Here is a 20230-nt window from a genome sequence, read left to right on the forward strand (position 1 = left end):
TTTGGTTTATATCACTTTAGTTCTGCCCAAACAAGCATATACTTATATATGTATATATATACAGACATAGGCTCACATCTCAAGCTGTGTGTGAGCAAGGTATGTTTGCAGCTCCCTGAGTGGGAAATGTGCACTTCAATACACAGGTGAGTGTGTTTGCAGTGGGCAGGTCTGAAAATAATCTGTAAGGTAGGCAAGTTTAGAACAAGTTCAAGTGTTCAGGCAGTGAAAACAATTCTATTGGAAAAGTGGGATTTTTTAATGCAGAGAAAAAAATGTTAAGGACCTATGCTACTCTGGTTTAACACATAGACGTGCTTGAAAATGTTTTATGCCTGCAAAAGACCTGTGAAGAATTAGATTTGTAAATACAATTGCAGAGCTCAGTAATATAGATACAATTATTTATATTTACCATTTTTATGGCTGGCTGATGTTGTGGAGGGGTTTTGTTTTTGTAAAACCCTGTGGAAAATAAACCATATTTACAGAAAAATTCTGAGGGTTAGTCTGGGCAAACAGTTTTACTCAGCTCATTTACCACAAACATACTTTTCCTTGCCAATTATCAAGTATTTGCTTTAGCTTCTCTAATGTTGTTCTGTTTCTTAATTGAAACTGTTACCTTTTCTGTGACAACGACTCATCCATCTATAGCTAGAGTGAAATTCCAGGTAAGCTTCAAACATTATCCTTTGCTCACAATAGTTAAGTAAATGTGTGCTCTTAGTATGCTTTCGTAGGATTTTAGAGCATTTAATGACCATTCATTCATTAATCCTCATCAAAGATAGCTGAAGAAAATAAAATGCAGACAAACTTATTCTCACAGAGTCTGACTATTTTGAAAGTTGAGGCTCACACATAATTCCCTGCATGTAAGGCACTCCAGTGCTTGGTTGGCATTATATCCTGTTAAAGGAAACCATCACACAGCATCCTTCAGTTTTTGCAGGGTGTTTTCTTCCCCACAATGTTACAATACAGTAAAAATAGAATAGTGTGAAGCAACCTAAAAAGTAAGCACAGAAATACATGGACGACTGGGATGTGGCAATGAAACACACGCTTCACCTCTTGTGTACAAACTGTGCCAGGTGAGCAGTGGCTCTGGAGTGGGGTGTTGGAAGCAGCCTGATCCCTGCTGGGACAGAGCCCTTCTCACTCTGATTCTGGCTGTGTTCCTACAGCAACCAGCTACCCCTGTGATAATAGATAATTCTGGAATAGTATCTTAGTTTCAAATGCATTATCCAGTCTCATGACTGTTTGAAGACTTTAGTCCTGGAAAAAATTACACTGATACTCAGTGTCTTCAAGCAATCTGCAGCAATTCACATTTCGAGGCAGAAAGGCCATTGAGGAAATAGAAACTGCAGGAACTGGAGTCAGAAGGTATAAAGGGGAGAGGAGCCTGTTGGGACAAATGTCCCTGTTTACTGCCCACACAGTATGTTCCTTTAACACAAAAACAGTAAAAAGTTCCCTGGTGCCTTTCACTTAGAGCAAAAACTACTTTGTTGCCCTTGGAATAGTTTCAGTTGTGTTTGATTCCATTGTTCACGCGTATTTCCTCTGTCTTCGGGGGCAATTATTTCTTTGTCTTAAAATAAAAACCCTACAACCTCCTGGACTACAACCTACACGTTAAAAAATTGTTTCTTTCCATAAGCATTTGCCTCTGTTTCCCTCTTTTTTTTTTTTTTTACTTCAGACTTGCACATTTCAGTAAAAAGTTTACTTTTCACATATGATGCTGCTGTGTACTTTTTCACTATGGTCTAACAGTCATGCCTTTGAATTCTAGAGAAGAAATTGCTAATTTCTCTCCAGTGATTTAGAAGAGAGAAGAATAAATATATTTGTATATGTAGTTTACAGGTGGAAACAAATAGGCCCCTTAGGTAAAAACACATAATTCCAGGCTGTGAGGAACACTCAGATGTATTTAAGGGGAAATGCACTGAATTATACCAAAATACAACATTTTGTTGGTAACTACTATCCCTTTTCTTGGTAGTCTCAACCCAGATTTACTCAAAACTGGAAAGATTCTCTCAATATGATTTCATTCCTTATGATCACCAAGCAGATGGCATTCATTCAGGAATATCCCAGAAGTACAAAGTCTGTAATAGAGGTTTTCCATAATCTTATTATTGCAAATCTCCCTTCTCTTAACAGCCCTGCATTTTGGTATTACAATAATTACTTTTCGTGTTCAGGACTGACCTGTACCAAGACCAAAATCCTATTGTTAGAACTCTGAATTTTGCAGAGCTGAGGCTGTTAAAGCTTCAGAAAGCAGAAGGATTGCTGAATTTCTTTTCTCAGAGCTCTGTCTATATATATAAAAAAATTAAACACAGAGAAAAAGCAATATGAATAGCTCAGCCTATTTGTTTGAAAAAGCTTATAGCTCCTAAGTGCAGAGTTTGGGTTTTCACTATGATTGAATAATTTAAGTGACAGAAACTTATCTGTTAATAGCTGATTTGTCAGAGGTAGCCTTTTTGACTAGGTGAGGAGAAAGGAAATACTGCATAGTAGTGATTGCTATTTCAGTATCGTACTGCTAATTCTAGCACTGACTCACTCCAGCCTTGGAAAGCTACAGTGCTTTTGTTCTAGCAAATACTAAGTAAAGAAAGGAACCAATCTGTACTAATAGCAAACATCCATTTTATTGTCACATTTGCCTGGAGTTCATTTGCAGGAAAAATCTGGTGCCTTTGTTCTTTCTCTCTGTGCAGCTAATAAGTCTTGTAACTAACTATTTCCAGTTTCTAGTCCTGCATCTTCCAGAATTACTCCCCTTTATTTGCAGTTATCAAAATATCCAGGTTATCTGGCTATCTAGAGTTACTTATACCGGTTTCTGAAAAATCAATCAATTCAATTACACATGCAAACTAAATGCAATGGTTCTTAAATGGAGGAGGACAAAAAAACCCATAATAGACAACTGTTCCCCACAACTTCAGCAGCTATTGGGTGATAGCAAAAGGAATCAGGCTAACCCAGAAGTCTTACAGAGTCTGAAAAAAACTAATAGATCTATGAGATATATACATCATATAGTAGAAAATGAATGCATTGATGATCTGTATGCTTTTACAAATGGTTGTACAAACCCAAGCTGTCACTTCTATAGGCATTACACACCGTGCTTCTCCAGCTACTGCTGTTCACATTTCCCTCTACAGCTCTGAGGGGAATGAGAGGTTTGGTACTTCAAGCTTGAGGAACTGGTTTCATCTAGGTAGAATCTGCAATAGCAGTGCCCAGAGATTTGATTTCCTAATTGCCATATTTTTGTTTCATTCTGTTATCAGGAAGGTGATTTTTTTAATCAGAAACTGTTAGCAAGCACCTTCAGAATCAGCCAACTGCACAGATACATTTTTGCAAGTTTCACTTTTTTGTGTGGTGTTCTGGTTAGTAGGTTGGGTTCTTCAGCAGTCACACATCAGAGTCTTCTCTTTCATAGCTACAAAATACTGTTTATTGTAAATTTATATTTTAATGGAACCCTTACTCAGTCTGTGCTGTCATGCTGTCAGGAATTTGTTCTTCAATCCAAGCCAGCTCAGGTTCTCCAATGCCAGTGTTCCATTTCTCCAGATGGTACTTTGACCTGAGAAGTGTGCCATTACAGCCATGGCTTCTTGAGGGATTTGAAGGTAGAGGAACATCTTGTTACCTTTGTGACAATTCTTTGCACATAAAAATACTGTCACAAAAATTTTTGCTATTTTAAAATTTAACATATCATCCCATCTCTCCACTGTATTCCAGAGGACTGCTTAGGAGATGACCAATATATTTTAGGTATATGAACATGACCAGATATACATTAGTGTTCAGTAGCCACACGTCCCTTTGAAGTGAATGAAGCAGCTGAGATTACTATCTGTGACCTCCTATGGGAATATCAGAATGTGGAATTAGAAGCTTTCTTGTAGGTATTTGAGTTTAAAAATATCAAATATGTCCCTGGAGAATGCCTGGTCTGTGAGGAGGCTTCTAGGTACGTCAACCCAAAGTGTTCAGATTTCTGGAAGATCATCTAACAAAAAGAATGAACACTATACTCCTTTACAGTTTGTTGGGGTTTTTTTAAAGATTTTACAAACGTGTTTGTGTTTGAGTGCTCTCTGGCTTTGCTCTGATGTCTATTGTTCCAATAAAAATTCGTATAGCCTTTTTTGTGAATTTCACTGGGGCTTGGCTTGAGTTTTACCCAAGCCTCTTTAGTAATTGTACGAAACAATGCAAACTGCAAGTCTTCTGGTATCTACAGAACATGACAGGGATCTGCCACTGAACATTCTGGGGGTTTGCTGCCATGTGGATGTAAAATGTTAGGTAAGATGAGGGCTGCAGAGCTAAAGATGAGTAAAAACAAAATAGATAAATGGATTGAAAGGAAAATGTTATTTATTGTGTGAGTATATGTGCACATATAAAATCTGGTTCAAAAGAGAACTTGTTCAGTTCTAACAAGTCTGAGCGAGAATTAATGGCCCACACCTGGGAATAAGTGGTGAATTCTCAAGTATCCAGGTTTAGTAATTGCCACACCTGTCCTATATTCCCAAAAGCATAAATGAGGCCTGCAAGGATTTAGATAGCTTAGCTTCTGAATGCACAGTGCCATGGCTCTTTTCCAAGGCATCATCAGTCACCATGCGAAAATCCCCACCCATAATTACCAGGGCATTATTTATCACAGGGTATACTCCAGTGAAGAACTTTACCTTACTCCTATGATATCAAGAAGAGTGAATAGTTTCAGTCATTAATTTTATCCAGACTTGAAAATGGTTCAGAACAGAAGCCTAAAATAAATACCCTTCCAGAAAAGCGATGAAATTGGAGAAGCATAGCTTTGTTTATGGCATCATGGTTTTGGAAAGATGAGGAAATAAACCGCGTTCTTATAAATGCTTTATTATTTCTTGTGACCAATATGACCTCTTAAATACCATGAAAAGCTCAGGGAATGGCCATTTGAAACACAAAACTGAGAGTCTGGCACCTGGCAGAGGACAGTCCACCTGATTGTTTACTCCACCTCAATTCTGTTCATGAGTGTGAATAGAAAATGAAAACAGAAAATTATTTATCCTTGTAAAAAATATGTGAGAGGACATTTGAGGAAATGTATTAGCAATTGCAATATTTGCAATTGACCTGTCTGTCACTGACCTCCTGCTGCTAAACATTGAGGAGAATTTTGGACAAGATAATCAGTGACTGATACTTTGGTCAGGCAAGCAGACTATCTTTTGTCCCCAAGAGAAAAGAAGGTAAGTACTTAGCTCAGCAGGGCCATCTTCCTTCCAGAATGTCAATTCTTTGCATTTGGTGAGTAAACTGTTTCTAGTTCTGATGCCTTAGGATTTAGCTTTTATATTTTCAGGCCCTCTACTGCTTTAGTGTATAACTCTAAAACTCCATAGCCTGTCATCTACTGTTCTCCCATTTTATTCAGACATAACAATTCCTCTCTAGGCCTGAAACTCAAGGACACCTTATTGTCTCAGGCCCCAAGAGATGTAAACAAGTGAATTGGAGGGGATAAACTTGGAGTAAATTACTTCATTACGTGAAGCTGTAATTGGAGGGTTAACCCTGGTATATAAATGGACCAAACTTATGACTGTATGAAAACCTCATGACCATTGTCCATCCTGGGTGTAGCCCCTTGGAGGCTTTTGACTGCCTAAGTTGTACTATTGAAGGCCTTCAGTAAATACCTGCTTTTATTCTCTGAATTTTGTCTAGCCTCTGTTTTAGGTAGCCACTCCAAGGTATCAGTTCTCTTGCCTCCTGAAACAGAAGTAATTTCCAAAGAAACAGTGGGGCACAGCTTTCTGCTTTGGCTCTGCCAACCTTCAAACTTAATGCAGGCTCCCAGAAGAACAAAGCAATTGCACTTACACTTGCAGGTATCTGAATATCTTTGTCATTGTGAACTTACAAAACACAATCTGGGTTTGTATTGAATATAAACATTGCAGACAAATTTGTAGAGAAAAACACTTTGTAGCATGTTCCAGGAACAACAATGTCTGGTTTTCTCTCCTCTCAACAGTAACTAGATCAGACTTCCCTCTGATAGGAGAAGCTTTGTGCTCCCTCCATCACTACATGTTCTTTGCATTCATGTTTGTGTACCTCAATGGCTGTAAAATTCAACTTGGCACATCTCTGTACAGAGGAGTCTCCTCGTTCTGAGTTGTTTAGCCATCATGTGGGGGTTTCACACATCAGACATGATTTATTTGATCAGAAGTTCTCCCACAATTAAGACACCAATTGAAGTTATCAGGAATCCTTCCCAAGAAGAGAATTCAGGCTCAGCAATGTTACAACAAAGTTGATGTCACTGACTTAGAGTGGAACAACCTGTTTGCAAAATATGGAGCCAAAGAGAGTAACATGCAAAGAAAAAGTTGATGACAGCACAGAACACTTCAAAACATTGAACCTGCTCTCACAGACTCCCAGTGCTGCATGTGCACTCAACCAACCACCTGCACCCAGCTGGCAGAGACTGGGACTCACTCTGCAAAAGCACTGCTGTCCCTGAAGTCTTTTGCTGCAGACTCAATATTTGCTGAGCATACACATTCTAAAGACGACTTCACCAAGGTGCACAGAATTGCAGAAAGTGCATAATGAATATGGTACAAGTCACAATCATTTGTGCAGGTATTTGAGGCTCTCCTCCAGGGAGTACAGGCTTTGCTTTCAAGTTTCCTGCAGTCCTATTGTAAATGTGGTTTGGCAGTTGGAGAAAAGGACTTTGCATATCAGGAAAAGAGATTCTTCAAGGTATGTTTGTTTATGTGTACTTTCATATCATGTCCTCTTTTTCTTCTTGTGTGAAGCCCTTTGACATTTAGGGACTCAGCAAGTGGGACAAAGGGTCTAATGCACATGGTGGTCTTTTTCATTCCTGTGAACACAAGGAAGACAGGATGAGTGCACACAGGTATATGTGTATTCCTGGCAGGAAAATGCACATAGGCAGCACCTTCCAGAGAACTCCTGCTTTGAGAAACTTCTGCACTGCTAGCAAGATAACATGGGACATTGTGCTTTAGTGGTGCCATAGATAACTGAAAAAACACAGGGTTTTCAAAACAAATGCCAATGCCTTAAACACAAAAAGTTTGTAACAAAATATTTCATTTTTCTGAACACTGATTTAATGTAGGGGCATTTATTCAACATCAGTGGAGAGTACTGCAGCAGTCTGGAACAGCCCAAGTATCTTTGGCTTCCCTCATGTGAAGACTGCAGCTCTCAGACACCTCATGCTATAGCAGAACTGGTAGCTGAGTTATGGAGACTGAAGAGCTGCATGCTTTCACTTTCTTTTGGAGTGGTTTTTAATAGATTTCTGGAAAGGTTTTCAGTCCACTTAAAATTTGATAAGTCACACATTCGGATACTTGCCCACCAGATGGATGTGATTAAAATATGTAGATCCAAGGACTAAGAGGTATTTCAGTGCTGCAAGGGAGATTTGACTGTGGGACAAATAGGCAAAGGGCACTGGGGCAAAGCACCTTCCTGAAGACTGAGTTTGCAGTTGATATGTCACAACATCTGAGCTCTTCCTGCAGCATTTTCCACAGCTTGAACATAAAGCATTTCTTCTTAACAGGGACACACATATTTACATGGATTGTCTTCCATTAAACACTGGCACCACTTTTTGCATATTCAGTGGAAACAGCAGCTGAACTTGCACAGCTATGTTCAAGGGACAACTGTAGTCAGGAGTTGAAGTGTCTTCAACTTCCATGAAAGAGAAGGGAATGGGAGCCTCAGACTTTATCAGTGACATGCTGAGCTGGGTAAGTCATGTTTATTTCAGTTTATTAAAAAAGGAGAAAAGTAATTCCCATGTGGTCTAGACCCTACCATAGATGCAAATGATCTCTTGATGACTTAAATTAAATGTAAATGGTCCATAAGCCCTGCACTTAGTCACATAAATACTTCCATCAACTAAGCTTTTCTAAAATGACCCAGAACATTCATGCTGGTGGGGGATAACCCCTTTCTAAATGGAAAATACTGACCCCCTATCAGCTGTGCTGTCTTACCCAACATAAATGCCAGCTGTGTGGGCTGTGGTTACTGTCAGCAGTTCTTTCTCTGACAGGGAGCAACAGGGTTCTGTGCCAAGTTACACTTTCCTGTCCTTGTCTTTTGCAGCTGAGTGTCGGATTGCAGACACCAGCATGAATTCAGCCTTCCCATGCTATGTGTTCTGTGCCACACAGGTTTTTAAATCATCACAGTCTTTTTAAAGTTATATATTTTAGTAAAATAAAAGCAAGGGCTATAGCACCCAACATTAAAGCATGTTGCATGAATTATTTTTAGAATCATGTAACTCATATAATTAAAAATCTGGAAATTTTGCCTTCTTTGAAGAGGACAAGAGTTATTTTTCTGAAATTAAATTTCAGTTTGCCAAGTTGAATTTCACTTTATATTTACCACATTCATGTCATAAATGTGAGCAGCTTGCACTGCTCATATTCCCCATTAATATAATTATGTAACATTAATATAATCTTGGTGTTTGTCACGGAATATAGGATTTACACTCATATTAACATATTATATGTAATTTGATTAAAATTGGCATCTAGCATAATTGTTTAGTCTTGAAAGAATTATTCAAAGTGAATAATTTAAAGTCCAAAACCTTATTCCCATTTCCTATCTTTAATTACATCAGAAAAAAAATAGACATTTTTGCTGCATGGGAGCCCATTTCATAGTTTGTTCATTTTTTACTTGGAAACACAAATCTTTTGCAAGGACTTTTTGTTCAGAATTAGAAACCTCTCAGCCCTGGGCTCTTGCTGAATGATTAGCCTTGATTACACTTAGCTCCACTATTAACTATGGCCAGGTAAATCACATGACATTGTTGCTCAAATGCTCATAAACAATTTTCAGCATTGTTTATGAGCATTTAGATACCCAAACCTTGCCAAAACCCTAGAACTGTCACTGTTTTTTTACTTTCTGAAATATTATTGCAAACAAAATACTTCTATGATTCCATAAAATTAGTAAAAAATATAATGTCTTCCATCAAAATAAATCTTCTGATTGTATTTGTATGAATTCTGATAATATTTATTTCAAGTATTCTGTATCTCAGATGTCAGCTGCCTTTAAACACTAAGCAGAAGCAATGGTTTATTCCAACATCATCATTTGAAGTAGCCAGCCCTGTTTCCTCCAAAATTTTGAAACTTTGAATTCTAGATTTTTATCTGTCTGTGATTCTTTCAGGAAAACCCTACTGATCTTTAGACTCACTTGCTTTGTGATTAACTCTTATTTCACTTAAGTTTAAGATCTGTTTTACCTAGAGTATAAGATTTCAGTTTGGACAAAAAAAATATGAAGGTCTTGAGGAACTCATGCAGTGGTGAGTAAAGACTCTTTATTTCTATTAGCAGGACTGTCATGTTGAATGTTAGTGTGGGCAACTTCTGTTCCAGTGAAGGCTGACAAGTCAGAATAGCTGTTATCCCAGGAGTGCCAGGCTCTTTCTCTGGATGTTTTCAAGGGATCTTGGGAATCCCTGCAGGATGGAACTTCAGCACTGCCTGCTGCCTCCAAAGGATGAGCTGCCTCCCAGGGCTCGTCTCTAGGAGAGTCAAGGGAATTCTGATGCCAGCAGTACCACAATGATTAGCTTGAAATTGATAAGAAAAACTGTGATTCTTTTCAAGCTAAGATTGCCTCTGACTTGATTCCTCTGTGCACCTGTTGCTCCACCATGCTGGTGGTTGGTTTGATCATGGCTTGGATCCCTTGGTGATGTCACTGAGCGACTCCAAGAACTGTGCTGAGCTTCCTTCCTTCCTGAGCTCCCTTTCCTCTTGCTGCCATTGACATTTTTTATTTAGTTGGCCAGCTCTTGCTTGGATTACTCATACCAGTAATCCCTGGGCTAATAGCGGGATAATTAAAGAAAACTGAATTTATCTCAACAGGGGAGTCAGATTTTTAGATAGAAGATGGCATCTGCTCTGAGCAGTCAAATTGCTTCCTCTTAGTTTAGAGTCAATAATTACAGAACCTGACATTTTAAAATATGAGTTGAGTGTGCTCCCAAAGCTTTCTGCCACTGAAGTTGAATGCTTTATGACATTAATAAAAGAAGGTTTGCACCAAAAGTATATTATCTTTGTATTTTAAAATCTTAGTCCTTAATTCCATAGGTACTTTGAGTATCAAATATTTGCAGGCTGGCAATAAAAACTGTGAGGTCATGGGTTATCCCAGTGTCTGATCAGCAAATCACACAATAGCTTCACTGTAAGAGCAGTGGAAAAATCCCACCAAATCCTTGAGTTCTGTCAGGGCTCTCATGCTGAAGTCTGACATGGATTTAGCAATGTCTTCATCTGTGAAACAACAGCATGAGGATTTCAGATCCATTTTGTACTACAGAATGTAAACTTTTACTACTTTTTTACTCTTTAGCCTAATCTTGATCCTTGTAACAATGTCTTCTAAAGGGGAGTAAGTTGGATGAGAACACAGAATTTAGTCCATGCCAAGGACTAAGTTTTATGACAGGATGTGTCATGTACTAAAATACATAATGAAGAAATGCCATGACTATTTTTATCAGCTGATCTTTCTCTTCATTTCCAGTCCCATTGCTCTCACTTTGCATATCTTCTTCTGACTGTACATTCTTTGTGCAGCAAAGCATCTCTTTCTATACTTCTAGAAAATGCTTGACATTTTTTGGTATTTTTGACTTTTTTTTTTTCAGAAAGTCAAAAAATAATGTCTACAGTGCAAACTACTTATAAAGAGTGATGAAGCCTGAAACATGCTGTCTCATTTTCTTTTTGAAAGTCTTTTGAGAACAGCAAATTTTAACTTCTAAGTCAGTGGAAAGATTCCTCATTACTTAGGCAGTCTTCTCAAGCACTAGCTCAGTTTTGTAGATGTACCAGATGATTCTCGAAACCAGATGATTTTGGATTGACTATGGACTGCCAAAGTTATGCTTAAAAACAACCTTTACATTAAAAGGACAAGTATGAATAATGTTGCTGAGACACAGGTATAAGAGACAAACAAGGGGATTTTCTTCTTTGTGATTCAGTGTTCACATAGGTGTGCTTTGAAACCACTGCAGTTGTTTGGCCTTAAATGGCAGTTTGGGTACTATTGCAAATTGCTGTTTTATGGAGAAGCCCATAATCATAATGTACTTTGGGTATCAGAGTGAATTACTCATGCAAGTGAGGAGATGCTACTGCTCTAACTAGCAGGATTTTGGTAAATGCTGATGCTAACCCAGGTGTGCAGTCCTGCTGACAAGACTATTAAGCTGCTGTTATTTCAGCATCTAGTTTTAGGACATTGAGATTTGTAAATCTAAGCTCCCTGCACAGCTCATGTAGGCACTTTGAGAGCATCTTAATTAGATGCCAGAAGTTGGTGTCACCTGAGCGGAAAATTTAAAAAGTATAATTTTTCTGGATTTACAAGGATTTTAAATCTCTGGGTTTGGACTAGCTCTTATATAATGCCATGAAAATTAACTTGCCAAAGTCTAAGAGCCATAATGTTCAGAGAATATTTTGAGAACTCCTCCCTAAAAGCATAGTTGAGAATTGAGTTTGGGGTAGGATACCCTTTTACTGTTCTGCTGCATAGTTTGTATGCCATGTAAGGGTCTGCACAGGTTCCTACTGAGAATGAGAGTCTTCAATCCAGTAGACTAGGGCTAGGGTCTAGAAGAAAATAAGCTGTATTTTGTATATATTTCTTTAAGTATACAATGGCAAAAATAAAAAAGAATGACATTTTCTTGGCAGTTCACCTCAGAGATAAATTTATTTCAGATTAAAAAAAAAGTTGACCTATTTCCATTTTAAAAACCAACAAACAAGAAAGCAGTGTATGAAAGGATTTCCTTTGTAGGAATGTAGTGGTCAAACTTTTGCATGCTCATTGTTTATATTAGCAGGCTGGTATTAGGGCATAGGAGAGATTAAATTCTCAGCTTTGTTACGTATGTCTTGCATGGCCTTGGCAAGTCATTCCATCTCACAGCTCTCTAGCTATGAAACAGAGAGTAATAAACTGCTCCATTGTCCAGGAACATGTAGCATGAACAAAATAAAGATGATGAACCATTCATGAGGAGAGAAACCATTGAAGTTTGTAAGGTAAAGACAAAAGATTGGAAGTTCAGGTGTGAACGAAAGGAGGTTATAATTTAATCAGAGGTGAAAGACTAAAGAGAGAGAGAATGGATGATTGTGGATAAGCCAAATACTGAACAAAGGGATAACTAATGCATTGGAAGACTGCTGTTAAACATCATAACATCATTTGTGCAAGTCTTAAGGCAAAGGTGATGGCCTAGTACTGCAGAAGAAAACAGTACCCTGAGAGGTGAGGAGCAACAGTGTCACTTGTTTGGGGTTTTTTTTGTGGTATTTCAACTGTATGTTCTTTGGAACAGGACTTAATCCTGTATCTGAAAAACATCTGCAGTGTTTTGGGCACTGTGGATGTGGTCAGTGAAATATGGTCCTAATTATAAGAGGAGCTGTGTATGCAATGGCTCATTTACCATGCAAAGATTGTGAATGGATAAGAAACAACTTCACAGACTGATTGGTGCAAGATTACAGGTGACAAGCTGGAAACAGATTGGGCTGTGAGGGTCATTTGAATGCAAGTGAACAGTTCTCAGGTAAATGGAAGTGGAAAATACCCTCGGTCACCTAGCTTGGAAATTGCAAAGAGCTGAGTTCTCAGTAGAAGAGCCAGAAGTCAGTACACCAGGATAGCAAGAACTGAGGACATGGTCATAGACCCCCTGAAAACAAGGGGAATGGTACAAGAAAAGAAGAGGGAGATAGCATGGATTTGCGTTGGTTCACCTTGGAGTTGTGTTTCTCCAAAGGAGAAAAGCTGGAATGGTAAGTCATTAAATCATCTGTTGTTGGACCAAAATGCACATTTCGAAAGGATAAGCAGTCCCCAGCTGCCATTTCCAGCTGAAGGGAAGGTTGGCTTGTGAGATACCACTGCGTGCTGATCTACAGGCCTGCAAGGCTTTGGCATATAAAGTCTTTTCCTCTGAAAATTGTCATGTGTGGCAGCTTTTATGTGCAGTATCATGTGTCTCCTCCCTGGGGCAGAAAACACAACAGGAGAGGGGAGAAGTTTGTGTTTCAGTGTACCACAACAAGTAAGATGGTAGATTGCCAGCTCTTTATTTGCATAGGAAACCACTGCTGCTCCATCCCTACCTACTCCTCAGGTGCACTCAGGACACAGCTGAGGAGAACATCCTCCTGTCACTCCAGAGCAGCTGTCCCATCCTTTCTGCTCCACAGTGCCCACCCCTTCTTTCCCCCAGCACTTCTGCAGGTGGCAGAGAGGAGAGGCTGGGCTGTTGCTGCCATTAACCCCAAGAAGTTTTGCGTGCAGACTCCTGCCTGGAGCTTTGTCAGTAGCAATGAAATATTCTGGTTTAACAAGGTAGTAAAATAAATGTGCAATTGCACTCTGGTTCCTAACAAGGCTGCCACATGCTATGTTGCACACAAACTGCCAGGCTGTTGGATCAGCAAGCAGAGCACCATCCTGCCCACAGCCAGTAACCCACAGGAGCACAAAAGAGACTTCAGTGTTCCAGTGCAATTAAAAACTCTTATAGTCACAAATGCACTTAGTCACATTCCTTCACAGTTATGTTTTTCTGCTCAGTTTCCTTCCCTAAGCAGAAAGGAGTACAGCTGACTCGGTATAGATGACTCTTGGTGCTGTTTTGAATTGTGGAGCACTTTACTCGCCCTCCCTGAGCTTCTGGACAGCAAGATCTGCTTTGGGATGGAAGAATAGCACCCTCAAGAGTTGACAGCACTGCTTCAGGGAGCCACAGTGTGCAACACACATCCTTCCTCTCTTAGTTAAATCAGCTCCCTGGTTCATGTAACATAAGCAACAAGCTTTCTCTTTAATATTTGAAATATTTGATATCAATCACTGTTGATATGAATGTGGAAATAAGCATTTGTGCTTGTTTGGGGATGATCTGGTTCTAAACATTTTATTTGTCTTCAAACGGGGAGGGAAAATAAAAAGACAAAGATATGTTTTTTGATAAGGCTGGGAACTTCATTTTATACTATATTAAAATAATTTGAACAGGAATTTAGGATTCTGTGTAAAAATGGAAGACTTAAAAGTTCTTAACTTAGATAAAAGTGGTCTATGTAAAAAAAAAAAAAACAACCAAAACTGAGCAAACCAGTCCTTAAATTGTGGGGACTTGTTCGTTAATTACAGTAATTAGGAATGGAATCTGATCCTAAACATTCTGATTTACTTTAATATTTTTTTTAATATGTAGTTAGGCCTTAATTTTAGAATGATTATAAAATGTGAGTGTTTTAAAGACTAGAGAGACGTAGGTATTGTTATTAAATCACAAACTCAGTGATACACTTCTGCTTACACTTTCTTAGTTATCCTTCTGCTCTTTCATGCAGCACTGACTTTTTAGTTTGAATGTTCATGGCCTATTCCTGTTTCTGCTGACTTCAGAGTCAGACAAGGCCTCTTGAAAACTGGAGCATAAACTGCTTACCAGCTTTTATTCCAGATGATATTTCTCCCAACAAGCAATAAGTCCAGCTCTGTGCTTGTCCCATTTCTGGAAATGGGTTCACTTGAGTAGAACAAGCTGGATTTGGACAGTTGGGTGCAGTCAGGGACATTTTACTCTCCACTCTGAAACACCTAAAACTCACTCTTGTCACAGACTTGAGGCTTTTCTGCTGTACCAGTACTTTGTTCAGAGTTCTTATGAGTGTTTTTGTGGCTTTGACAGTGCTGCAGCTCCCAGTGGAAGCAGCCCTGTGAGGCACTGCTACGCCATTGAAACCAAGACATATCATTTTAGAAAATACTGACTGCATGTAAAAACAATTTAGGATTAATTTTTTTTTCAATTGATAGTGAAAAGGATACTCTGCTATCTGTAAATTAATGTTTCCCTGCTGTAATTACAGAATCCATTCACCTGAGAGGACACTGGAGTGTGCCAACTGACTCTGCTGGCCTTGCATTTGCTCATGAAACAAGAGTTCACACCTGCATTGGGTGAAACAAAAACATGGGGTTTTGGTGCATTGTCATTTTTGCTTCCTGTTGAATTCTTTGTCAGTGATTTTTAATTGCAAGAAATCTGTCAAACCCTTTCTGAGGAATTTACTGTCACAAGTTTCTGTTTTGCTGGAACATTCAGAACTAAGAATTGCATCTTTTTTTTTTTCTCTAGACATCAATCTGTGTTTGATTCATTTTCCCCACAGATCTTTCTGCAGCAATTTTAAGCCCGCACCTACTCCAGTGGGCTTGGCTTGTCCTGTCAAAGGGACCTTCAGGACCAGGAGAGCCAAATGCCCGTGGACTGCCCAAGGTGCACCTGGGTGCTGTGCAAGTCGGAATAGACACATCCATTCTGCGTCGTGCGAGTGATGACAGCCAGAGGAGTTCTGTGCATCCCCACCCCGCCCGAACTGGAGCTGGAGCTGGAGGCTCCCGGGGAGGCTGTGGCCTGTTCACAGAGCCACATGCAGGCGCACAGCCCGGACACGGCAAGCGGTGCCTGGGACACGCAGCTCCTCTCCAGTCCCGCACTTGCGGGAACACTGATGGCCTCCAAAACCCGCAGAAAAAGGAGGCCGGGAAGGCTGCTGCCGGGGCCGGGCACACAGCCGTGTGCAGTACAGGGATACCTGGCCACTGCAGCGCTGCGCCGGAGGGTCCGGGCCCTGCTGCGCCCGCCGTTATCCCGGGTCAGGATACCCGGCACTGGTCGAGATCGCTGAGTGTGCGTTTGGGAAAATCCATCATTAAATTTACCTGCTCGATTCGTGCGGGGAATGAAGCGGCCCGCAGGTGACCCGGCTCGGGCTGTTCCGTGCAGACGGGTCAGTTCCTCCGGGCTCGGGACCGGCGGTACCGCCGGACACGGCAGGGCGGCCCGGCCGATCGCCTCCGAGCAGCGGAGCCGGGGAGCTCTGAGCTCTGAGCCCCTGCCCGCCGGGCGCCATCCCGGGCACGTCCTGGCGGCGCTCGGGGCCGGACTCCGCGGGTCCCGCTGTGACCGGGCGAGCCCCCCCGGTGAAGCCGGGCCGCGGTGGCATGCGGGGCAGTCAGCCTCGGGCGGCTGCTCCGAGCCCGACGGCTACAGAGCTCTGCCAGCAGGTAACCACCGCCAGGCAGGCAGCGCCTCGGGTCCCAAACCCGATGGGGCGAATATTCCCGACTGGCCAAATATTTGCAAGTATGCGCGGATGGTGAACTTTGAGACTGTGTGCGAAGCGCGGCCGGGGAGCGCTGTGCCGCAGCTCTGGGCGCAGAGGCGGCGGGCGGTGGAAATGGACCGGCCGCGTTCGGCCGCTCTGCCCCGCCGAGCGGCCCCGGCAGCGCGGGCGCAAAGTCCCCGCGCCGTTCTCCCGGGCCTCTTATCAGCGCGGAGCTTCCTTGGCCGGAGTCAGCCGGCCCTCAGCGCCCGCCGAGCTCGGGGCCCCGGCGGGAGAGGGGGGAAAAGGGGGGGCCGAGGAGTGCGGGGCGCGCTCTCCGCGGTGCGGCGGCTCCCGGGGGCGGCGGCAGGGCGGCCGTGCCCGGCCGGGGCACTGGGACCCGGCTGCGCGGCGGTCAAAGGTTCCCAGCAGGAGGTTGGACACTAGAGGGCGATCCCCGGCCCTGCTGCGGGCTGTATATATACGGCACGCAGGACGGCGGCAGCCCACTAGCAACAGGGCAGGCAGCGAGCGGAGCGGGGCTGGGCCGGGGGACGGGCTCCGGGCGCAGCGAGCCGTGCCGTGCAGCACCGCGCCGCGAGATTGTTAGAGCCGCTGCCGCTGCCGTCCCGTTCGAAACCTGGATTGCAGGAGCCCTTCACCATGCCCGGCAGACTGTAGTTGCTTCATGGAGCAAGCCAATTTCTACGAGGTCGATTCCCGGCCCCCGATGAGCAGCGGCCAGCACCACCAGCTCCAGACTCCCCTGCCCGGCAGCACCTACAGCTACAGAGAAGCTCCCTCGGCGGCGGCACCTGCTGCGGGCGGCGCGGAGCTCGGCGACATCTGCGAGAACGAGAACTCCATCGACATCAGCGCCTACATCGACCCAGCCGCCTTCAACGACGAGTTCCTGGCCGACCTCTTCCAGCACAACAAGCAGCAGGAGAAAGCCAAGGCCATCCTGGCCGGGGATTTCGACTTCCACACCATGCACGGGGCGGGCGCCGCCGCCTCGGCGCCGGGGCACCAGCCGCAGCACCACCAGCAGCCGCTCTTCGGCTGCGTGGCCGGCTACATGGACGGCAAGCTGGACCCCCTCTACGAGCGCATCGCCGCGCCGGGCTTGCGGCCGCTGGTGATCAAGCAGGAGCCCCGCGAGGAGGAGGAGGTGAAGTCGGCGGCCCTGTCGGCCCTCTATCCCCATCACGCCCCGCAGCAGCACCCGTCCCACCTCCAGTACCAGATCGCCCACTGCGCCCAGACCACCATGCACCTCCAGCCCGGGCAGCCCACGCCGCCCCCCACGCCCGTGCCCAGCCCGCACCATCCGCACCACCCGCACCCTCCCGGCGGCCTGCCCGCCGCGGGCACCCTCAAGATGATGCCCTCGGACCACCGGAGCAAATCGAAAAAGACAGTGGATAAGAACAGCAACGAGTACCGGGTGCGCCGGGAGCGCAACAACATCGCGGTGCGCAAGAGCCGGGACAAGGCCAAGCAGCGCAACGTGGAGACGCAGCAGAAGGTGCTGGAGCTCACCACCGACAACGAGCGGCTGCGCAAGCGGGTGGAGCAGCTCACCCGGGAGCTGGAGACTCTGCGGGGCATCTTCAGGCAGCTGCCCGAGAGCTCGCTGGTGAAGGCCATGGGAAGCTGCGCCTAGCGCCGCTCCGGGACCGGCCGGGCTGCCCTGCCCGCGCACAGATACTCTGTACCGGCGAGCGCGGTGTGCCGGGGGGAGGGGAATGGGGGCTTGTTTTGGTTTTGTTTTGTTTCGTTTGTTTTTTATCAATCCACGACCTATACAAGAAGCCAGGCAGCTCTAGTATAAAAAGGTTTGTGCCTTAGAGATGACACACGAGTAAGCTGAAAACATAGTGGGTTTTCTAAGGAGAAAGGCAAGGGGAAGAAAGAATTAAAAGACCACGTGTCTACACAGGGTAAATAACAGTAATAATAATAATAATAATAATAATAATAACAACAACAGTAATAAAGCACACATAGAAACCCAGATGTGCCTTAAAAGCTGGCTGCAGGAGCTCTGGGGCTTACTATGCCTTCCAGCCTTGCAGGGTGCGAGGAGAGGGAATGAGGGACCTGCAGGCTTGAGGGTTGGGGTGTTTGGGGTGTCCTGCCAGACCCCTTCCAGCTGGCCTGCAGTGCAGCAGGCGGGAGCAGCTTTGGGGAAGTCAGCGATGAGAAGACGACTTGAGTCTGAGAGATGTGCAGCACTGGACGCCCGTCAGGAGCACTGAGGTGTGGGGCAGCCTCCAGACTGCTGCCAGGACTGTCGCAGCCTGGCTGGGCTGCCTCTGCCGAGCCCTGGCCCCTACCTTGGCTGGGAGGGAGGCAAAGGGCCAAACCTGCTGCAGGACCGATGGACAGCCTGGGACTGATGGAACAGCAGCTTGCAAGAGTATGGTGAGCTCTCTCCTTTGAAAGAAAGAGCAGCAGTGTCTAGTACTGTATGTCACGACGTGGCGAAGCACAAATGAATAAATACCTATTGATGCGGGTATTTACTATGAACTTTCAGTGTATTTTGCTTTATTCCAGAACATTTAGCTCTTCTCCAAGTCTCTGTCCTCCCAAACTGTGCCTCATGTAATGTGAAAGCCGTTCCGTGTACACTAGCTATACTTTATTGCCTTACTTAGATCTTTGCCATCACACAACTTTCTTATCTGGTGACAGAGACTATGCCCTTGTGCTGCAACGTTATTTTATTATTTGTATGGGTGGGTGAGTATGAATGTGTGTTGCCTTCTTCACATTGTCCTGTACTGGCTGCTGCCTCCCGACCTCAAGGCAGGAATACCTGGAACGGGGCGTGGGTTGTGGGGCTGCAGGATGCCTGCGGTGGGGCAAGGAGGCTTGTCCCTGGTGCTGCTGCACCTTTGGACTCTGGAGCTTCTCCCAGAGTGAGAGAAAAATAAACAAACAAACAGGCCCCCTGGGCATTCTGGTAGCCATGCAGAACGTTTCTTCCTTGTGCCGTAGCTGCATAACAATTTGTCTAACTGAAGTAAGTCTTGACAAGAGAGAACAAGGTGGATGGAGCTGTTTGAAAGCATGACAGAGAGAGCATAGTGCTGGCAGCGTGTGTATGTGTGTGCAGTGTGTGTGTATGGTATGTATACGTGTATGTATATGCACACACATTGGTGGGTCTTTTTTTTTAATTTGGGGGGGGGGAAACTGCATATAAAATTTGTCGGAAGTCCTGGTTACCTTCATAAATAAACAGCATATATTCTACCATAACCACCCGCCTCTCTGCTTGTTTCCAGTCCTTCTCCTGTAACAGGAGTGCAAAAGCTCTCCTCTTCCTCCAGACCAGCAATCCAGCTCTCCACTGACTTCTGCATCCCCTGCCAGGGCTGGTGACTGAAACGCGTTAATGGAGTGCAGCTCCCCGGTTTTCGCCCCAGAGAAATAAGTACACGGTTGCCTTTAAGAGAACGGCAATTTCCTAAACGCTTGCGGTGGCAGATGTGTGCCCGTGAGTCACCCCTCGCTTCACCCTTCACCCCGCCGCGGCCGGGCCGGGGGCCTGCGGGGACAGGCGGCCGGGAGGGACGAGGGAGGCGCCGGGTTCCGGGGACACGCAGCCCGCCCGCCGCCCCTGGCCCGGCCGGCCGGGCAGCCACGGGTCTCAGCGGGGGCCAGCCCGGGGCACAGCGGGGCCTGGAGGAAAGAGGCGGCGGGCAGGGCCGGACCCCTCTCGCCCGGCAGCACCGCCGCTGCCCGTCCCTTCCCGGGCAGACGCAGCCCTCCCCGCCCCGGGGCGGTTTCGCCCCCGCGGGGTCGGGCCTAGAGGCACCGCCCCGGGCCCCTCGGTGCCGGAGGGACGCGGGGCAGGGCACGGGGCAGGC

General features: G+C 44.5%; 1 protein-coding gene across 1 annotated transcript; it reads left to right on the plus strand.

The window, feature by feature from the left end:
- The first annotated feature begins 16764 nt into the window (after nt 1-16764).
- Nucleotides 16765-19619, plus strand: CEBPA (CCAAT enhancer binding protein alpha). The gene has a single exon (XM_014881937.2). The coding sequence runs from the start codon at nt 17038-17040 to the stop codon at nt 18013-18015; it is 978 nt and encodes a 325-aa protein (XP_014737423.1). The 5' UTR covers nt 16765-17037; the 3' UTR covers nt 18016-19619.
- The last annotated feature ends 611 nt before the right edge of the window (nt 19620-20230 follow it).

This window comes from Sturnus vulgaris, chromosome 12 (assembly GCF_052056855.1).
Source record: "Sturnus vulgaris isolate bStuVul1 chromosome 12, bStuVul1.hap1, whole genome shotgun sequence".
Classification (NCBI taxonomy): Eukaryota; Metazoa; Chordata; class Aves; order Passeriformes; family Sturnidae; genus Sturnus; species Sturnus vulgaris.

Excerpts from the sequence above, each read along its gene's own strand:
- CEBPA (XM_014881937.2), top strand. The coding sequence starts at position 17,038 with ATGGAGCAAGCCAATTTCTACGAGGTCGATTCCCGGCCCCCGATGAGC.